The 21986-nt window shown below is 38.0% G+C and overlaps 1 protein-coding gene across 1 annotated transcript in view; it reads right to left on the bottom strand.

Annotated features, from left to right (window-relative positions):
* The window catches only part of MEGF10 (multiple EGF like domains 10), a 172022-nt gene that overhangs the window by 103113 nt on the left and 46923 nt on the right, over positions 1 to 21986 (bottom strand). The window contains exons 3-4 of the mRNA XM_030818398.1: positions 19527 to 19628; positions 18119 to 18219 (exon numbers count right to left, since the gene is read on the bottom strand). Of these exons, the coding sequence (XP_030674258.1) occupies positions 18119 to 18219; positions 19527 to 19628 (203 nt within the window). The remainder of the gene's footprint in view (positions 1 to 18118; positions 18220 to 19526; positions 19629 to 21986) is intronic.

The raw sequence follows: 21986 nt of genomic DNA, 5'->3' as shown, positions 1-21986 counted from the left end.
CTAGAGAAAGTTAATAGGGCCGTGGAAGTCAGAATTAGAGTACCACTTTTCCCACTCCGTTTCTTTTGCCCCTTCTCCCTCCTTAGTGGTGGTGCCTGGACATTTCCTCTAGAACCCTGGTGCCCTCGTGTTCTTTCCACTCTCTTTCCCTGTCTACACCAGCTTGAGGATAAATGGAGTCAATGACTAATAACAACAGCTGAGATTATTTCCCTTGTCAGGAACCTTTGCATTTCGGTATGAAAGTCTTAATTCAAATGTATAAATCAAGCAGTTAGAATTTCTTCAAAAGGAGAAGGGTTACAGTTTCAAGAGAAAGCTGGCAGCAGAACCTTTGCTATGAGAATGCCCCAAAACCAGGGAATACAAACTCAAATGCCTTCAGAGGCCACATGGATAAATTAAAGAACTATTACAAATCAGATTAGACCTGGGGAAACTCAGGGAGCACTCGCTTATCCAAAGGGAGTGAGTTTCTTGTCTGTTGCCACATAGGAATATCAAGCCAGTGTTACCAATAGCCTGATTTTTCCATGGAAGATGAAAGTCTCAAGTTTTAAGTTAAAATTCTTTAAAATATAAAATTATATGGGCCCTAAAACCCCTACAATTATGCATCAGATCATCCAGCCCCTGCTAAGTGATGGTCCTAAAAGAACACAGAATAAAGGGATTTTAAGTTCTTAGATGGGTCGCTTTTTTTTTTCTTTCTTCCTTTTTTTTAAATTTTATTTATTTATTTATTATTTATTTATTTATTTATTTATTTATTTTGAGGCAGGGTCTTGCTCTGTCACCTATCCTGGAGTGCAGTGGCACAATCTCAGCTCACTGTAACCTCTACCTCCCAGGCTGAAGTGATCCTCCCACCTCAGTCTCCCTTTTGTCTTCATTTCACTTTTTTGACCCTGTATCAACTGCCCAATCTATCATTTATATAGCTATTTTGATTCTTTTCTTTCTCTCTACCCTATTAACTGATCATATAGTTATTTTGAATTTCACATCAGGAGCCACTTTATATGCATACTTATTGACAACTCTACTTTTGGTGAACAACTGTTTGTCATAAAATACCTCTGTTGATAATAGTTCAAAATTTGGGGGAGAGGTCCAGAAGAAGTTGTCCCTATCAATGAGGCAGTAAAATACGCATCTCTTCCATGCCATAGCAAAGGTAAGGAAGTATCTATTATAGCCTTCCAGCCTCAACTAAAGCTTTCCCTTTCTTGAGTTGTTAGAACAGATAATATAATTGTCCTTAGAAGAAATTACAGGTCCAAAGAGTCTCAAATAAATTATAAATATTTAAAATTACCCAGTCTATGTTTATAGAAAACAAAATCCCTCAAAGCAGTGTTTTCCAAGTAAGTAGATTCTGAGAACTATTTCTTCCATCATGTTCTTGGGGAAAGAAAAGGGAAGAGGGTATAGGGAGTAAGGAATTCCATGGTCAAAAAAGTTTGAGACATGCCTTTACTGCAGGCATTCCCAGAGCCTTTAATAGGCTGAAGCAAATCTTCAAGAAAGGGGATCCAACATACTGCATTTCCCAAACTAATTGGATAATGCAACAGTGAATTCTGCAGGATGAGTATTCCATATCTCACACTAGAGGGATTCAACTATAGATAATGCCTAGGATCCAAGTTTCTGGAAACCTATTCTCCTCCCTGGATCAACAAGTACATTTCATTCATGGTGGCATATTTCCTTTTCTGTCCCTCAATTTCGTGCTAAGTACAATAAATTAACTTAGCTATTGTTTTTTAGCTTAAATCTCCATTACTTTGACGGCCATATCTTTAAACTTGCCATAACCACTTTTGCCCTTCCAACATGGCCAGTCGGTCAGGGAGGCCCACCTTGAGCTAATACTGCCTTCTGTCACTTGAATCAAGAAGTCTGAGTTTCTCTGTCTTAACTCTCTTGGAGCTCTCTGATTTTCTTCCGGCCTTTTTTAGAATTGGTTATCAATAAACAAAATAGGTCTGGACCTTGGGATATTACTACAACCGAAGGAAAGAAGAATTTCAGTGCAGCATTGATTCTACCAGCGCATCAATCTCTCCCTCCTTTAGCATCTCTGTGTGTGGCCCAGATGGATGCACTAGGTTTACCACTGGATTATCTGTAAAAGTGCTGGCAGTCGCTATCCCAAACTAAAAACATGCAAGTTCTGTCACCACCTGGTCATGTCAATGTTTTGTGGTTGGTCACTTAGATCAAACTGTGTTTTTTCTATTATTTTTAAATTACTTTGCCCTGAAAAGATTTGAACCATAGTACAATAAAAATTGCTTCTCAGTTCCCGGCTTTTATTTTAGCCATTTTCTATCCCTGCAAGGGGATTGCATAAATTATTAGGCCTGTAAAAATTCTACCTGTCCTGCAAAGACTGCAACTTCAGGAACTAATTTTCTAGAGATAAGGCAAGGATTTTTTCATTATTTCCTTTTGACCCTGTCTCCATGGGACTCTAAAGTCAGGCTTTCTCAAGCAAAAAAAAAAAAAAATAGGCAGCAGACATGATCTCCTTCTGTTTAGATTGAGGCTATCTTGAATTTATAGTAGGTTTTTTAAAAATTAAATTCTTAGTTTCTATTTATAAAATCCTAAACACTGAGCAAGCATTGTCAATCAGTAAAGCAACAAAGGTTTCTTGTGTTATTTATTAGATTTCCTATCTTCCCTGCTAGCAGAGACCAACGACCCAAACTGGAAAACAGAAGTTCAGGTTCCGATAGATGTGTGGGAAAATTGGAATTTCTGCTGGCACGGTATGTGGACAAAAGGCCTTCCCTTGTATTTACTGGTAGGTTCCTCTGAACCACGTCAGACACCATAGCAACAGAGTACAGGGTCCCTATGGAAACAGGAAAAAAATCCACTGCCGGGGGCAGGGAGGGCATCATGGGTAGGTATATTTGGGAACATACCATCTGATTATTGTCAGTCAGGCTCTCTTTGACTAGCTTAACAGGATTGTCTCACTTTTATCTCTACTCAAAAGGATCTGCTTAAATGAATCAAAAGACTATGGTTTTTTTTTTAATATTTGACAAGATCACAATTTTATCATTAAACAAGCCTGAGAGAATCAAACAAATCCAAAACAGAAGGCTCTGTCTGCCTTGAACTCCAATAAAAGGTACTCCTCCTTTCCTGAAGCTCTCCTCTTACTTCCCTAAATCCACCCAAGGAGCCTAGCTCTCCCCTAAACAGACTCTGCTGAAGGCTAACTCTTCCCACCCCAAAACAAGGCATCTTCCCTGCACTGCAGCTCCTCTCAGCCTGAAGAATCTGGGCCCTAAACTTTTCAGCAGGAAAAGACCAAAATGATACAAAGCCAGGATAAATAATTAAATGTGTCCTCACATAATTGTAAGGTAGGGAAAGAAACTATCTTCAGTTCAGCTCTTCCCAGAAGCCGTGCCCAATTTGCTCAAGCCTGCCAGTCCCTCTACTAATCAGACCCCCCTGTGGCTGACACTGAGACAAAACATAGTCATTAAAAATCCTTTCCCATCCCCAACACAAAACTGTTGACCATATGATCCCGAGTTAAGCATGTCAAATATTCCAGCTCACAAAGGAAGCTAATTTTTTTCTGGGGACAATAGCAAGAACAGTAAATATAACTTCCCACTTAAATGACAGAGGTAGATATAACAGGAGCATTTGGCCAGGTGTATGATTCAGGAGCCTCAGTTGATATCTCCATGATTCCAGAATGCCACAGGATACTATGCAGTCAAATACAGGGATGGCAAATTAGGCGTACTCAGGCCACCCACTGCCACTCCAATCCCATGGCAGAAATCACTAGTGAGTCACTCTGCTCTTTCTCTCAGCCCAGACACAGCCTCAGAATCCTTCTAAACACAATGTTCCAGGCAGCCACTTCCAAGAGATGGCACTCCCTTTCCCAAAAGAAAGCTTTTTGTTAATTCCAGTCTAAAATAACATATATTCCAATATAAAAAAGAAGAAATAAAGAAAAACGTATTATATGGCAAACAGTTATTGTGACTCCCAAAGTGCCACCTGTGTAGCATATCTGTCTCCTGGAAGGAAAAGAGTCCTGGATTAGTGAGCTGCAGGTGTTTTTAAGCCCTCACCTCAAAATTTAAGCTTAAAACCCATTGTTTTCTGAAGCATGACATTCAAACAAGAGTAAAGTTCATCTACAGAACTATTTTTCATATAAACACCAACCACAGTTCCAGCTCCTTATCTGCCCACAGCCAGTTCAGTTTTACATAAAGTTGGCCAAGTTAAAAATCAGCTGTGAATATTCATTCACTGCTCTGGTAATCAATTGTCACACTCCTTTCTGTTAAGAACAGGAAATCATATACAGTTCAGTGTGTGGGAGTTAAGGCTTCTTATTTACGGTTCCAAAGTTCTCTTAACCAGTGCCAGCGACAGGCAGGACACATCCATGGGAACTGATCTCTCACCATCAGCACTGGCCTGCCAGGCAATAAAGTGGGTTACCCAGTCCCCAAACCTCTTCCCTCTGTCCTTCTTACAAGCCACACTTGCCTGGACGCCCCCATTAGAACTTGAACTTGGAGTTAGCATTTGACCTTCTCCATCTAACAAAAACAGAGTTAGCAGACTTAAGTCTACCCCAAAGAAAATAATCATCAGAACAGTCCCTTCCTTTACAGCAGCATCCAGCGGGAGAAGACAAGGCATGTAGGGCAAAGAGAATGGGAGCTGGACTGGAGAAGGGACCCCTGGCCATCTCCTTTGTCATTCACGATTCCGCTGCAAGCGGCCCTGCTTACAATGATCCGCTTTCTCTGCCATCAGTGGAGATGAAGCCAAGAACATCCAACTGAGAACGTATGGCCAGGCTTCTCTCTGGATTAACCAATCCTTCCCACAGAGGGTAGCTGCCAACTTCCCACTCTGCTCTTCTGCTGCTTTTCCTGTGAGCTTTTCCAAGTCCCATGTCACTAAATCTATAAGCAGTCCCCAACATGCTAAGAGGTCGGGTTTCAAAGATGCGTTTGGAAACCAGTTGTGTAAATTTTCTTGCAGTTATAATATTATAAATAATGGTTAGGTCCCGAGGGCAACCTCAATAGTTGTTCATTTATTCCAGCATGTTCCTGAATGAAACACAGTACTGTGGGGAATCACGAGTCTCTCTCCTTTCCATAGGTCAAGCCATTCACATATCTGTTTGGACTGCCAAGAGCTTACCTCACTGCCAGAAATCAGAGATCATTCCTCTATCCACAATGCTCATGGGAGAGGTAGGTAGTAGGAGAAGACAAGAAATTTCCCTGGCTCCAGATCATCCCTGCAAACTGCAAACAGTTGAGGTCTTGGGAAAGGAGGCCTAATGGAACTATGGGGTGAGGAGAGAACAAGCATCCGTGATGTCAATGAGGGCAAGAGCTAGGAAGGGCCTGGACCTCCTGCTGCTGCTGGGCACATCCATGGGAACTGATCTCTCTGGGGCATATGTTAGTAAAGTCTTTCTCTCAAACTGTCTTCTTTATCAGCCCCCAAATCAGCCTGTTTCTTTCATTTGCCACTGTCCCCTGTTGCTTCTGTTCATTGTTCCTATGGCTCTCTGAAGAACAAGGCAGTCTCACAGTCTCACTGTATCTCCCACCCTGGTCCTGGCCCTAAAGCCAAAATACAAATGATAAATAAACCCCCTTTTTTTTTTCTTTTTTTTTTTTTGAGACGGAGTCTCACTCTGTCGCCCATGCTGGAGTGCAATGGTGCCATCTCGGCTCCGGCTCACTGCAACCTCTACCTCCTGAGTTCAAGCGATTCTCCTGTGTCAGCCTCCCAAGTAACTGGGATTACAGGTGTGCATCACCAGGCCCAGCTAATTTTTGTATTTTTAGTAATTTTTGTATTTTTAGTAAAGATGAGGTTTCGCCATATTGGCCAGGCTGGTCTCGAACTCCTGACCTCAGGTGATCTGCCCGCCTCGGCCTCCCAAAATGCTAGGATTACAGGAGTGAGCCATCATGCCCGGCAATAAACATAAGTTTTTAAAGTGAACAGCATTATTAATGATTAGGAAATGCAAAATAAAGCTAGGTACCATTTTTCACCCAAAAGGTTGAAAGCAATAATAATACCTAGGTCAGCAGAAATGTAAGTAAATGGGCACCTTCAAACATTACTGGTGGGCATGTAAGTTGTTACAACCTGTCTGGACAGCAATTTGGCACTGTGTCTCAAAATGCATTAAAATTTGGCTAAGATTTTTCCTGTCTCCCAATATCCATTTTCCCCTTCCCACAGAAATATATATTTTTTTACATATTTTTACTGGGCCTCTGACCACACAGACTAAAGATGCATTTGCAGGTTGGTGAGACCAAGTGACCAGTGGGATATAAAAGGAACATGATCACTTCTAGGAACCTTCCTTAGGAGACAGTTGGCATTGCCATTTGCCTCTTTCTCCCACCTATTCCGTCTGTTGATGTTGTGTGGAGGTCAATAATGGTACATGGAAATGAAGACCATACTTTTGTAAATGTTAAAACGATATCCCATTGCACTTTGCAAGTCTCATGGCTATGTTTGGAAGTGAAGTCACGACCTCTAAGGTCATCTTGTTCACTCTCTTCCACCTTGCCTTTGGGCTCATTCCACGTGTAGTGTGAAGTTACAGGAGTGGCAGAATAAAGATGCCCTTGTAGCTTGGCAAGAGCATGTGACAAAGAGATGGTGGAGCAGAAAGGTAAAAACTGCTTGGGTCCCCTGCTGGCTTGCCTACTTCTAGGTACTACATAGCCAAATCTAATTCTAAATGATACAGTATGCATACCTCTCATTCCAGAAATTCCACTTAAAATAATTTATTATATGAATCACTCACACATGCAAAGGGATAAATAAAATGATGCTCCCTGTAGCTGCAAAACTATGTGTGCCTAACATTAGTATATATTAATATAGTAAAATGTAATTATAAAATTATTATTTAGATGTAATTTATAGACAAGAAAATATGTCTACAATATAATACAAATGAACAAAGCAGCTTACAAAAAATATGCATGGTATAACCTACAAATTTATATTGAATTTAAAGAAATGGAAATATATCTGGAAAGATACAAACAAAAATGGCAGGACTATGAATGATTTATTTTCTCTTTTTGCTCATCTGTTTTCCAGTTTTTTACACAGATAAAAAAATAGCTTCACTATGAAAAATAATTTTAGGTAATTAAAAAATATATACAACAAAAATCCAATTTTACTCTTTTAGTTATATTTTAAAGTACAATTAAATAATTACTGACTATAATCACCCTGTTGTGCTATCAAACACTAGATCTTATTCATTCTATTTTTTCTACCCATTAACCATCCCCATTTTCCCCCTAACCCACCCCCACTATCCTTCCCATCCTCTGATAACCATCATTTTACTCTCTACCTCTATGAGTATAATTGAATTGTTTGCAACACAAATAATAAATGCTTGAGGTGATGAACACCCCATTTACCCTGATGTGATTATTACATATTGTATGCGTGTATCAACATATCCCATACACTCCATAAATATATACACCTATTAGGTATCCACAAAAACTACAACTTCAAAATTTTTTAAAAAATCAATGAAAAAAATATATATACAACAAATTTATGTCTTTTTTGAAGCAGCCTAGGTGTTTTACTTCTGATAAACAGAGTAGCACAGTTGAGAAGGGAAAGGCCCAAGGGTCTTTCCCTTCCTTCTGCAGTCTGTATTTCATTCCTTCTCTTTAGTACAGACTGAGACCTGAAGAACATCAACAGTGGTTTACTCATCCTTCAGTCTTCGGTGTGCCTGCTGCTTAGAAAGGAAGGAGAGAAGAAGGGGAAAAAATGGAGGAGAGACAAAAGAAGGAAGAGAACCAAGGGAGGAAGGAAAAAGGAATGGAGGGCAGGAAGGGGCAGGGAGAAAAGAAGGAGAAAGTGAAGCAAAACAGGCACAGCAATTGGGAGGGAACAGACATTAACAGACAAGCTTGGGACACACAATATTCAAGACAACTTGAGTTATACATATTTTCATCTTAGGAACAAGATCAAAATTCTAAATTAGAGAACTATCTGGAGCCTCGGGCAGGCTGAAAGTTGGGGACAAAGAAAGGGGAAGTGTCTAGAGATTGCTGATATTGCAGATGAAATTAACACCCTGGAGAAAGAGCTACACCAATGTCGCTGGCGTAACTTCAGACTATATGTGAGATGAGCCCAAAGGCAAAGTGGAAGGGAGAGAACAAGATGACCTTAGAGGTTGTGATTTCACTTCCAAACATAGCCATGAAATTCGGAAAATGCAATGGGATATCTTTTTAACATTTACAAGAAATAAAGGACCACACATCTTATAAGATTTTCATATAAGAATTATATGAAAAGAATACATAATTCTGTCAATTACCATGGTAGTTAGGCCAAAAATATTTACATATCTCAATGACCAAAGATATGCACAAAAATTTAATCAATCAAAGTAGCCAACTGGATTGAGAGTTCTAATCTAATTTGAAACTAGTACTAGGAAATAATATGTCTTACATTGAATAAATACAGGGTACGCCATCTAGAACAGGTGGTAGTTCAGTATGCTCCATCGAGGTAGTAGTCAAGGACCATGTTCTCTGACATTTAAAAACTTCAGAAAAAATATTGTGTAGCCTAAAAAAAAAAAAAAACAAAAAAAGGAAGTCCTGTCCCATGTTACTATGATATGGCTGGACCTCAAGGACATTATGGTTATGGTAAGTGAAATAAGCCAGTCATGAAAGGACAAATACTGTCTGATTCCACTTATATGAAGAATTTAAAGTAGTCAAAATCATAAAAACATAAAGCAGAAAGGTGGTTGCCAAGGGCTGAAGGTGGGTAGGGGTAGTTAGTGTTTAATGAGTCTAGAATTTCTGTTTTGCAAGACAAAAATGTTCTAGAGATACGTTGCACAAAAACATGTCTTTATTTATTTATTTATTTATTTATTTATTTATTTATTTTGAGACAAGAGTCTCGCTCGTCGCCCAGGCTGGAGTGCAGTGGCGCGATCTCGGCTCGCTGCAAGCTCCGCCACCCGGGTTCACGCCATTCTCCTGCCTCAGCCTCCGGAGTAGCTGGGACTACAGGCGCCCGCCACCGCGCCCGGCTAATTTTTTGTATTTTTAGTAGAGACGGGGTTTCACTGTGGTCTCGATCTCCTGACCTCGTGATCCACCCGCCTCGGCCTCCCAAAGTGCTGGGATTACAGGCGTGAGCCACTGCGCCCGGCCGACTATATTTAATACTGCTAAATGGTACACTTGAAAATAGTTAAAATGGTAAATTTAATGTCATGTGTTTTTACCATAATAAAAATAAATATCAAGAAATTCAATGATTGAAGAGACTACCAAACTTATATTAAAAATTAAACCAAAATTTATGAGGTGATGCTTAGAAGGTAACTATCTTTCAACCTTGTGAAGATTTTCAGTTAAGCACAGAAATGTGAGAGAGAATCAAAATCTATAGCGTTCATATTTTTAGTTTTAAGAAGACATTTATAATATTTAAGAGAATGTGGTCTGTAGAATAAAAGGTCAGCTTTCTAATTTTATTCTTTAAATGTGTACTGGAATAATTGATTTTAAAATGTCATTTTAAAGTTTAATCTTACTAATGTAAATTTTTTTTTTTTGAGATGGAGTCTCGCTCTTGTCACCTTCCAAAGCGCTGGAATTACAGGCGTGAGCTACCACGTCCAGCCTATATTTTAACATTTTAGAGTTCGTAAGATTTCACCTTATTTGTAAGTTGGGCTTATTAGATTTACAAAAATGTTTAAGTATATGGGAAGGCTTGTCAGCCTGGAAGCTGAATTATTTAAAATGAAAATCAAATCTATTAAATGTACGAATTCCATTTTAAAAACTTGAAGGTGTTTAAGTTTATAAAACATTAGTCAAAGGCTTCTTAATGTGTTTGTTAAATTTGTTAGACCGATGAATGAAACATCTGTAAGCTGAATTTTGCTTAAGAAGCAACTATGTTTTTGGATTTATAACTATAGTAAATCAAATACTAATTATTAAAAACAAAGTATAGCTCTGAATAGGCTTTTTTATATTGCATATACGTGTGTGCACATACACACCCACCCACACATACAGAAGCACACATACTTCACATTTAACAAATACTAAATAGCAGTTAGCATATTTGGGTGATCTGGCTTATTATATGAAAAATTCATTGCCTTTGTAGTTTGAGATAAAAAAATCAAAAAAGTATTTTTGATATAAAAATAATTCCACATTTAAATTTGATTGCATTTCCATTTTAAAATAGCTACATGTGTTACAAAGCTAGAATCAGAAAAACAAGACAGGCTTTTTCATTTCAGGGACACTCTTCTGCTGAGAGAAAAGGAAAAGACAATACATTTTATATGACTAGAAAGGAAGATTTGATCATATTAATTATCTCTAATCACAGTAGTCATAAGCACCTGGATGTAAGTAAATGGATCATGGTGCACAGTTTAGCAAGTCAGTTTGATATTCATGATAAAGAATTGCCATGAGAATTACTTTAAGCTTCATGAAAATCTTACGGATTAATATTTACTCAATTTTAGAGCTACAGCAGAAGAATTCTTATCTTCTAATTGAAATCCAAACATCACAAATACTACTAAAATCAAGTCCAGAACCATCACTTTCAGTTAGTTAATACTGTACATGCAAGTCTTTTGCATTTTTCAAAACACTTTCATATATCTTACTAGATCCTAACAGCAACCCTACATGATTAATAGGCATTAGAACCCATCTTACAGGTTAAGAAGTGAGGTTCACAGAAATCAAGGATGTTGTGGCCCAGGGACATTATATATGCAGGGTAGCTTTGAGATTTGAACCTAAGTTTGATTCATGTGTTTTCTCCATTCTGTGTTAACAATCTGAACTGAACTTTTTTTTTTATTGGAGGCCAAAAGGGAGAGATAATAAATAGAACAGTTTTCCTTGGAAAACTATACATTGGTCATGTGTACTCCACTTAGGATGTCCATATTTGCATTTACAGTCAAATGATGGGTATATGTTGAAAGCAGAGAATAGTATAGAGTGATTTCTCAACCATAAACGTTTAAACTAATCACAATTTTTGCTTCTCTATCTCCCTAACATAACTATAGTTCCTATGTATGCATTAGGATTAATGTATATAACAAAAAAGTGTTGGTTAACTCTATGCCATCCCATGAAGAGCCACAGAAGTCTCTAGAATACATAAATATTTATTATAAAAACTGATATGTGTTAATGAAAATATATTGGAATGTGTTTGGATCAATATTTATTTAGGTGCAAGAACTGAGATTTAAATCAATAGCAATTTTATAAGAGGCCAGTTATGTGACATTAAAAACATACAATATATATGTATACACACAACACAAATACATATATACAAATACACACGTGTATATGTACACACACATATATATTACAACTATTTCATTCCTCCGGACATTTCTCGATTTCATTTCTCTGAGGATTTCTTTATTAATGCAGGTGGAGCATCCCTAATGCAAAAACCCAAAAGCCAAAATGCTCCAAAATCTGAAAATATTTTGAGTACTGACATGAAGCCACAAGTGGAAAATTTCATTCCTAAGCCCCTGCCACAGTCAAAACACAGTCAAAATCTTGTTCTATACACAAAATTATTTAAAATGTTGTATAAAAATACCTTTAAGCTATATGTATAAGATGTATATAAAATATAAATTAATTTCATGCTTAGACTTGAGTTCCATCCCCAAAATATCTCATTATGGATACGAAGATATTCCTAAACCCGAAAAAATCCAAAATCTGAAACACTTCTGGTCCCAAGCTTTTTGGATACTCAACCTGTACTTAAAATTCTCCAAATTATTATGACCAAGAACACAAAAGCAAATGCAACAAAAACAAAGATAAATAGATGGCACTTAATTAAACTAAAAATCTTCTGCACAGCAAAAGAAATAATCACCAGAGTAAACAGACAACCCACAGAGTGGGAGAAAATCTTCACAATCCATACATCTGACAAAGGACTAATATTCAGAATCTACAAGGAACTCAAACAAATCAGCAAGAAAAAAACAAACAAACAAACAATCCCATCAAAAAGTGGGCTAAGGACATAAACAGACAATTCTCAAAAGAAGATATACAAATGGCCAACAAACATATGAAAAAAAATGCTCAACAGCACTAATGATCAGGGAAATGCAATCAAAACCATAATATGATACCACCTTACTCCTGCAAGAATGGCCATAATCAAAAAATTCAAAAATAATAGATGTCGGTGTGGATGTGGTGAAAAGGGAACACTTCTACACTGTTGGTGGGAACATAAACTAGTACAACCACTATGGAAAACGGTGTGGAGATTCCTTAAAGAACTAAAAGTAGATCTACCATTTGATTCAGCAATCCCACTATTGGGTATCTAGCAGAGGAAAAGAAGTCATTATACGAAAAAGATACTTGCACATGCATGTTTATAGCAACACAATTCGCAATTGCAAAATTAAGAAACAAGCCAAAATGCCCATCAATCAACAAGTAAAGAAAATGTGACGGATAGATAGATAGATACATACATACATACATACCATGGAATGCTACTCACCCATAAAAAGGAATTAAATAATGACATTTGCAGCAACCTGGATGGAATTGGGAACCATTATTCTAAGTGAAGTCACTCAGGAACGGAAAACCAAACATTGCATATTCTCTCTTATTAAGTAGGAGCTAAGCCATGAGGATGCAAAGGCATACGAATGATACAATAGGCTTTGGGGACTTAAGGGAAAGCGTGGGAAGTGGGTGAAGGATAAAAGACTAGACATTGGGTGCAGTGTACATTACTCGGTTGACGGGTGCACCAAAATCTCAGAATTCGCCACTAAAGAACTTATTCATATAACCAAACACTACCTGTTCCTTAAAAAACAATTGAAATAAAAGAAAAATCTCCAAATCAAAAAAAATGAAACATGTCTAAATTCTTACCACAGATCAGGCAAGAATATTAATCTTGAAGGATGAACAAATTTAGAGTCTAATTAAATTTATAAACAAAGTAAAACCACCACAAGGAATCACAGATTTCTTCCTGTCCTAGTAATATTTTAATTAAAAAATTTCCAATCCTTTCTTTTTTTCTAACCACATTCTAAGAAAAGGCTTCTAACCACACTGTTGCCCATACTCTCTGCTCTGGTCTTTCCTGCCTGATGACATGCATTGGTCTTTCAGACAGACAGCCTTGTTACTCAAAGTCTGCTCTGTGGACCAGGAGCTTCCACACAGCCTGAGGGTTCAGCAGAAATGTGTACCTTTGGGCCCCACTCTGGACCCATGGAATCAGAATCTGCATTTTACCAGCCTCCCCAAAAGTTCTGTGTGCTCATTCCAGTCAGAAGCAGAGCCAGTCTCTTCATCAAGAAGAGAATACTAGAAATACAAGAAAACTAGAGTATTTTTCTCCAAGAATCTCCACAGCTGACAGAATGAAGAGCCATTCAGTGACCACCTGCTGTTTCTATTGCACATAAACATGAAATGAGAGCCTCATCTTGGGACAGTTGCCATGTGAATCTACATTAAGGACTAAATCCAGGACACTCTGGCCATCAATGTACTAATATGAAACTTAAAATCTTCAGGATCTTTCTGAGCTACTGTCCTTTTCCCTGGAACCCTGACAGTACAGAGAAGGCAGGAGCACCTGACTAGGCTGCCTTGCTAAATTTCCCAAAAGTTTAGAAACTGCAGCAGTAACAACAATCCTGAACATCCACCAACGATGCCTGTAAGGTCAGCGATCAGTCCTCTGGTCGATGTAGACAGAATCACCGCATGTGTCAGATCTATTTACTTAATTTCTCTAAAGTTGTTTTCAAGAACCTTATAAAATCCAATTTCAAAAAAAAAAGAGATTTTTATTGACTTTAGTCACCTTAAAAAGAGAGATGGAATTGAACATAGAGAACAGAAAATTTTCTCAACTTCTTTTTTCAAGGCAAAATTATTTAATACATATGTTTTTTTTAAATCTTTGCAGTCATGTAACGAGATGCAGCTGAAAATTTCTTGACAACATGTGACATGGACAGGAGTTGGACAATCCTTGGTTCATAAGCTGCTCTGCCAATTTCGTTTCTTTTATTTAGGTAAAGCATCTCATTCTCTGTTCAGCATAAATATCTGCATCCTCCTCCTCTACCCACCACCAATTGATCAGAATAAAAAATTTATTTAATTTCTCAAAGCCACATTTTCCTCATCTTTAACATGGGTATGATTATATCTGCCTCATAGTATTTTAGAAATTTTATAAGATAATGTGTATACCTGGTACGTAGTAAGCACACAATAAACTTAACTATGACTTTGTTGTTGTCTGAAATGCATTGAAAAAGATGCTTAGACTGCAAAACTCTTTGATGGCAGAAAGTATGTCTGGCTTATATATATACACATACATATACATAATCTTTAGGGTCTAGCTCATTGGTTTTTACATTGTAGGTCAATCAATGCATGTTTTATTCAATTGAATTGAATCCACTGTGTTGAGTGTGATTTTTCCTATGAAAGAGGAAATGACTACGATAAAGGAACAATGACTTCCTTTATATGGACAAGTAGAATAGAAACCTGCTTTTCTCCCAAAACAAGTTAAACTAAGCTGCATGGTCCTACCACCATCCTGATGACATCTACAAGCTGTCCTTATGGTTCTGAGATGGGCACTCTTCCATAGACTCCTTCACAAGGTGAGCCTGGCTCCTGGAGGCCACTCAGCTCCCCTTCCTCAACCACAGCTGACTCTGAACTGGCAGCCCACTCTTCAGCAAAGTCTCTGGAGCCTAGAGAAGATGACTCTTTTTTTTTTTTTAAGAGACGGGGTCTCCCTATGTTGCCCATGCTGGTCTCGAATGCCTGGGCTCAACGGATCCTCCCACCTTAGCCTCCAAAAGTGCTGGGATTACAGGCATGAGTCATCATGCTTGGCCCTGAGAAGATGATTCTTCAGCAAACATATCCCTGACAATTTTCTAATGAAGAGCTACTTTTAATATTTGTGAAGTGTTCTGATCTCTGAAAGTGGGAGGAGTGGGTGAGGGGAAGATGAGAACCAAAAGGACATGTCACTAACACTTGATAGCGAAGACAGCCGGCCAGGTCCCCACAGGAAACCTCAGAAAGCTGTGGAAAGAGGGTGAGGCAGCTGGCAGTTCCATGTCAAGCCTCCAGAATGACCATCTACAGTGGGATCTATCATGGAGGAGCGGGTGGGGCAGGATGAAACAGAGGTGTGGAGGGAGGGGAAGACAGGACCTGATCTCCTGAAGGTGCTGCTTGAGTACATAAGAGAAACTTGTTTCAAATACAGGTATTTGCATTAAATCATCCTTGTTTTCCTTCTAGGTAAACTACCAAGAATTAACTTAAAATGATGACTGATTCCTGTGTTTAATTTATTTTGGTAACTGGACCAGTTAAGAAAGGTGAGCATGTTATCTGTCTGGCAGCAAAACTTGGTAGAAAAAAAGAGACTATGAAAACACAAACAAGAATCAAGTATTCTTTGTTCCTTCTCTACCTACAAGCTTGCCTCACTTGTACCAGCTGTGAAGAGTACAGAAAAGTCACTGGGAGTCACCTCCAAGAACAAAGAAGCGTAACAATTGTTGGGCAGGGTGGGGGTTGGGGGAAGCAATGAAATCAAGACATCAGAGTGGAGAGACACAAAATATTTTAGAGACCAGAGACCAACAGCTCCCAGGCCAGTGAGACTAGAGAGTAAGCTGATTAAATATATTAGCATATCTAGAGGAAAAATTGTTGCAGTCTCAGGGGCAGTTGGTCAGCAAGAGGCCTAGAAAAAAAGAATTTCTGAGGCAAATGCTAGAGGTGTCCATTCAAGCAGTTTGGGGGATGCTTTGCAAGCTGTCTAGCAGGAGAGAAAACGTATTTTTACCCATGTAATTTCAGGCATGATAGTGCTAGTGGAATTACCTAACTTTCTAAGAAGGGCTGCACTACTGAGTTAAAAAACAGAGGTGTTGAATTATGCGGTTTATGCCAGGAAACATTGAAGCTGTCTCTCTATTTGAGCTTGCTTGGATCTACACACCCCCACCAGCTTGCCAGTGAAATCTAGCATCCCACATGCCAGGCCTTCAAGGAGAGAAAGTATTGCCAGAAGACAGGCACAAGCACTTTTCTAAGTTTTGTATGACTTAGGAAAATAGCATCCTGGCTTCATATACAAATTCTATGACGCCTGGGTTAATAGAAATGTGTGCTGGGAGACAGAAGCACTCTCTTGGTATGTTGATGGCTGTGCTTGTAAGGTTGAACCCAGGTAAAGGCATCAAGATAATGTCACTGAAGGCCTCTGGGAAGTGGCCAGCCTAAGCGGCCAAGCCTCCCCAATCCCCACCCCTGTGTGTACTCCACGCTGCTTTCTTTTGAAAATTTCCCATCAGCCTGGGCCACTGAGATCTGCTCGTGATTATTCCCTAAGATGTTTGATTATAAACATGTAATTTTTCTTATTCAGCATCATTATTAATCAAAGACATGCAAATTAAGAAAAAATTAGTGAAAGGAAGATTGGCTCAGGGTATAAGCAAAAAGGCATTCTCATTTACTGCTGGTGGGTATTTAAAGAGAAATACACCGAAAGTCTTAAAATATGTACACTTCTAATCCAGTAATTCTACTGCTGGGAATTTATCTTTACTTAATGAAGGATATGAACAATTATTTAACCACAATGATGTCCTTTAGAGTAGTTTACAATAGGTAAAACTTGGAAATTGTGTGAACATTCAACAGCTGAGATTGATTAAACAAGTATTTATAATGCAACAGTATACTGACATTTGCAATATGTTACAGAAGTATAATTACTGACCAGGAAAAATATCCACAACGTATTTTTATTTTCTTCTTTTTGCTTAGTTACATATTCTAATTTTTCTTTCTATGAACATGTATTACTAAATATAGCCCATTCTGAATCCAAGCTAAGGAGCTGCCCCTGTCTGCATACAGAATAGAATCCAGGGGTTGGAAGAAAGACGAGACATGTACTATTCCAAGCCCTATCTCTGAGGCAGCAAAGGAACCTCCAAGAGGTATAAATGGTTTATCTGAGGCCACCCAGGCAAGTGATGGTAGAACCAGTGATATCACTGGGCTCTCCAGATTCTTAAGTTGAGATCTATCCAGTCATTTCCTGGTGCCTCCAAATTACAGCAGAACCTTCTCTCTATGCTACTCAACATCAGCATCTCAACTCAGAAAGCAGAGTTGCCCCTCTAGCTGTGTGTTGAGCCATAATACTCAAGTAAAATAGTCTCTAATGATCTCTCTTCTAAGTGACCTATACACAAAGAAAGAAATCTCAATTGCAAACTGCATCTCACATGCATCTCATATTCTAGGATTTTCTGAAGTGTGTCATAAGATACCAAACTTCTCTCAAGGCATCTCAGAATGAATTGGTGAAGTGGGGAGTGTAGAGAAGAGGGAAAATGACAATGAAAAGAAGTTCTATTTTGTGACGCAGACCTATTGTCATTTTTTAATGTGAAAACTCCTCTACATTTAATAAGCCTCATCATTCTGTGCACCAGAAAAGAATATGCTGGCCTCTTGGAAGTTGACTCAGGTCAGCTGCGGGAAAGTTAGGTCTCTGTTCTCTTCTGTGACCCAGGTCCAATGGGTCCTGACCAATTTCCAATGAGACATTTATTGAAGAATTATAATTCACATCAGCACATCCGGCCTTGAATCATCTTTCTGTAACAGCTGTTTTCACCTTAAGCAACATTCATTTGGAGACTTTGGATAAGACAGGAGGACAGAGTTAATGTTTCCTTCATTACACAAGCCAAGGAAAAGTAGCAACCAGAGGGAAAAGGAATGTTCCAAGACACCCATCTCCCCAGGCCTCTGTCTCAGCTGCCATTAACAGAAGCAAACCAGCACTGGGAAAAACAAGCGAATCTCAAAGGCATGAAAGTCTTACTTACGGACACACATTTCTCCACTTTCATAAAATCCAGGACAACACTGAGACTTGCGCCTATACATAGTCTTCTCCCCGTGTCGATAGGCTGTCCGATAACTGACTCTATAGAGAGGGAAAAATTAGCTATTAAACATAATAAAGGTCTGAAAAGCAAAGTATGTCAAACTCGTTATGAAGAAATATGGAATACATGTCTAGACCAACATAATACTAACTCATCAATTTGCTAAGAAGATATTAAGTTTCCCTATAGAAGCCAATCTATGCTTTATTTCAAGGGGTCAGTAGTTTCATGATTTCCCTCTTTCACTTATCTTAAGATATGTTGAAAAGTATTGATTAATTCATATATGATACCCATCTAAGCATCATTCACTTATGTATGTTTTAAAGGAAGAGTTCAGAGAATTCCTTTAAAAACCTTAGGGCAGTCTCATCCCATTATAATATAGAAGGCTAACAGACAAAAGACCTCTCCAATGAACTAAAGCACCATTTATTCACTGATGCACTTACATAGCATGTGTTTATTGAGCACTTACTATATCCTGGGCACTGTTCTAGACACTGGGGAAAGAGCAGTGAGCAAAACAATACAAACCCCTTGCTCTCAAGGAAATTACATTTTACTCGGGAAGACAGATCTGGCTGAATTTGTTAAAGTAAGGACATGCATTAAACAAATGATTAGACCATATAATGGCAGGTAATGTTTACATGCTGTGAAGAAAAATAAAGCCTGAGTCAGGGAATAGAATGTGACAGGTGGGAAATGCTAATTTACACAGAGTGACCAAGGCCAGCTTGTGTGAAGAAATGACATTGAGCATAACATCATTTAGTGCAGTACAATCAGCAGATGCTGCACTCAAGGCATAACTCATACACTATAAATGTTAGTATACTACTAATAAAATTAGGGCATCAGAGTTCCCTTCTATATTAACATTAATATTTAATTATATTTTAGTTTTGTTTCTGTGTTCACATTTATAGAAAAAAATACGTCTTGTTTTACTTAAGGGTCAAACTTAAGTTAGTCTAAACTGAGTCAGATGTTCAACTGGAAACATATGCTAAGATATGAATTTCTTGACATCTGCTGCTGTCCATAAGTAACAGGGTCTCCCCCAGTTATGCACAACACAGAGGCTAGATGAATTCTTGTTAACAAATAATGGTAAACAGCAGACACTTTCTCTGCAGTTAGGCTGTAAGCTCCTTTATGGCATGGGCTATCTTTCTGCTTTTCTATATCCCCTGTGATTTGGCACAAAGACAAGACAGTAGCAAGCCCTCAATACCTATTCACTGAATGAATGGATGCACTTTCTGCTGTTATTAATATCTCTGTATTAGAATCTATTCCAAGTTAGCCAAACTCATAAACATGTCTGAGCTTCTATTACCTGTGCCGCGTGCATTTAAACCAGTTTAGAATGTCAGTGCAGCTCGTGTAGTAAATTTGATCAAAGGGATGTGGGTATGACTCTTGCACAGTCACTGAGTAGCTGAAAAGAAATGGAAAAATAAGAAATCAATATTTCTCTTTTTTAAATTAATAATATACTATGTATTTAAAAGTTTGTAAGCTAAATTATCTCCATTTGCAACTCCATAGTGACTTTTAACAGAGAATGTCCATGTTTTTATGGGTTTTTATTTAAACTAGAACCCCAAAAGGATCAATTTTAACAATATATTTAAAATACAAGGATTTGTGCTGTAAATTTTAAAGAAAATTCTCTTTTACTATTCACTATAAACCCTAATATTCCCAAATTTAAAAATTCCACTCTGTATTTTTCTGTATTTAATTCCCTCCTCTTACCCCAGGGCTCAAAGGATAACAAAGATCATTCGCAGAGGTTTTCATTCTAAGTCTGCATGCAAATAATGTTATTCAGCAAAGAAACAATTCAAGTAAAGTAATAGAGTGCATTTTGCTACTGATTCTTAAAATATCAGAAAGAACATATTTTTCTCTAGTTGGAACTTGGAATAATTTGATTTCAGGCAATGGAAGACTATACAGTATACAACAACTAAATAAATACTATAAAGTAGTCTTTAAACCTGATTCTAAACATATGGCTGAGACAATCAGCCTAAAATAATCACACCAACAGCTTGCTACTACTTAAATAGTCTGTTTTCCAATACATTTTCACTAACAGGTTCTTATCAGAGTGAAAACATACAAGCCTATGGGCCTAAGAACATGGGTGGAAAACATCCATGAAATATGAAGAATACTCATTGTTCAATTCCAGACTTCTTCATTTTAAACAGTGTATTACATGCTAAAGAGCTTAGTGTCTGCCTATAAGAAAACGTGGATAATCTTCTCCCAACAATTTATTCTATTTGCTTTAATTCTCTTAAAGATTTTCAGTAAAATCTTTAATTCACACAAACAAAAAAATGGGCCATAATCACAGACTCATTTGCTGCAAATCAATAGCCCAAGTTCACTAATAGGAAGGAAGTTAAAATGTCAGCATGAAGAATTCAGGTTAGACAGAACCTTCTCATTTGAAAAGCTATGTGGTGCTAGCCTCACAAACAATGGGTTTTCTTTCTGCAGCTGGTCTCTGGTAGTCATTATGTATCAGGCTTCAATAGGACAGCCATGAAGTAATCGCACTATTCATAGTTTTGTGTATTTCATTCTTTGGGATATTGCAATTTATTTCTAGGTAAATTTAGGGACCCTTCATAAATGTTGGGCAATGAAACAGGCTCTGTTGAAAAGAGCACTGGATTAGAAGGTTATAATTCTGTACTGACACTGAGAAACTGGGAGATGTTCAGCAGATAACCTCACTTCCCTGGGTCCTCATGATCACATTTTAAAATAAAAGGAGTCAGAGATGGTGTTGAAGATCCCCTCTTAGTTAGCACCCTGAATTTCTAACATATACTTTAGATGACTGTTTCTTTCTGCCTCCAACAAATGTTACCCATTGCTACCTGCAAAAATAAGTTCAGATGAGGATACAGGGTGCAAATGCCTGCATGCTATGATGTAACTCCTTTTGGGTAACGCAAGAGGCCCCTGCTAAAATATTAATATTCTTGGAATGACATATCACATTAAGCTATCTGTATTTTCTTCAGACCCCTAGCAGTGTCCTGAGGTTCTAAGACTTCCTTACCAATATTTCTTCCTCCCATGAAATTAAATAATTCAAATTTAAAGCTAGTGGAACTTTACATTATTTTGAGCCTTGAGAGGAATATAACCATGTGGACTGACTCATGCAGCAGGCAGCGGCAACTTGTTTTTTCTTTCTTTTTTTTTTTTGAGACGGAGTCTCGCTCTGTCGCCGCAACTTCTTTTTTCTATAAATGATTAGAAATAACCAAATGGCATCAGAGATAAGACCCCCTCAGATCATTACCCTTCCTCATGAAATGTTAAAGCAATCTTCCTTGAAATGTAGCAAACTGTAATCAATCAAATCGCTGTAACATATGTACTGGCTTTCTATGGAAAATGTCGAACCTTATTAAACTTCTCTGTTTCTGCCTATATAGGTGAAAATTTAACTTCCCCACTTGGGAACACTGAGCCCATTCCTTTGAAGTGTGTTTTCTGTATGGCCGCCCTCAAATTTTGTGCCTGAATAAACTCAATACTAAATCATATTTTCTGACTCTCATTTTTTAAAGTTCACACTTTCTATCCAGCTGCTTGTAAATAGCTGAATCTTAAGGCCTACAGCATTATATCTCTGTTCCATTTCTAGTGGAGAAACAAAGTGAATGAATGTCCTCTGTGTATACAACTGGTGTACAGGTACAGTCCTACACCACCTATGAGCAAAATAGAGCAACTTACCACATATGCTGTAAGAACAAAAAAG

The sequence above is a fragment of the Nomascus leucogenys genome, chromosome 2 (assembly GCF_006542625.1).
Source record: "Nomascus leucogenys isolate Asia chromosome 2, Asia_NLE_v1, whole genome shotgun sequence".
NCBI classification, from domain to species: Eukaryota; Metazoa; Chordata; class Mammalia; order Primates; family Hylobatidae; genus Nomascus; species Nomascus leucogenys.
Note: the sequence above shows the minus strand (reverse complement) of the source record. Positions and strands in the feature narration are given on the sequence as shown.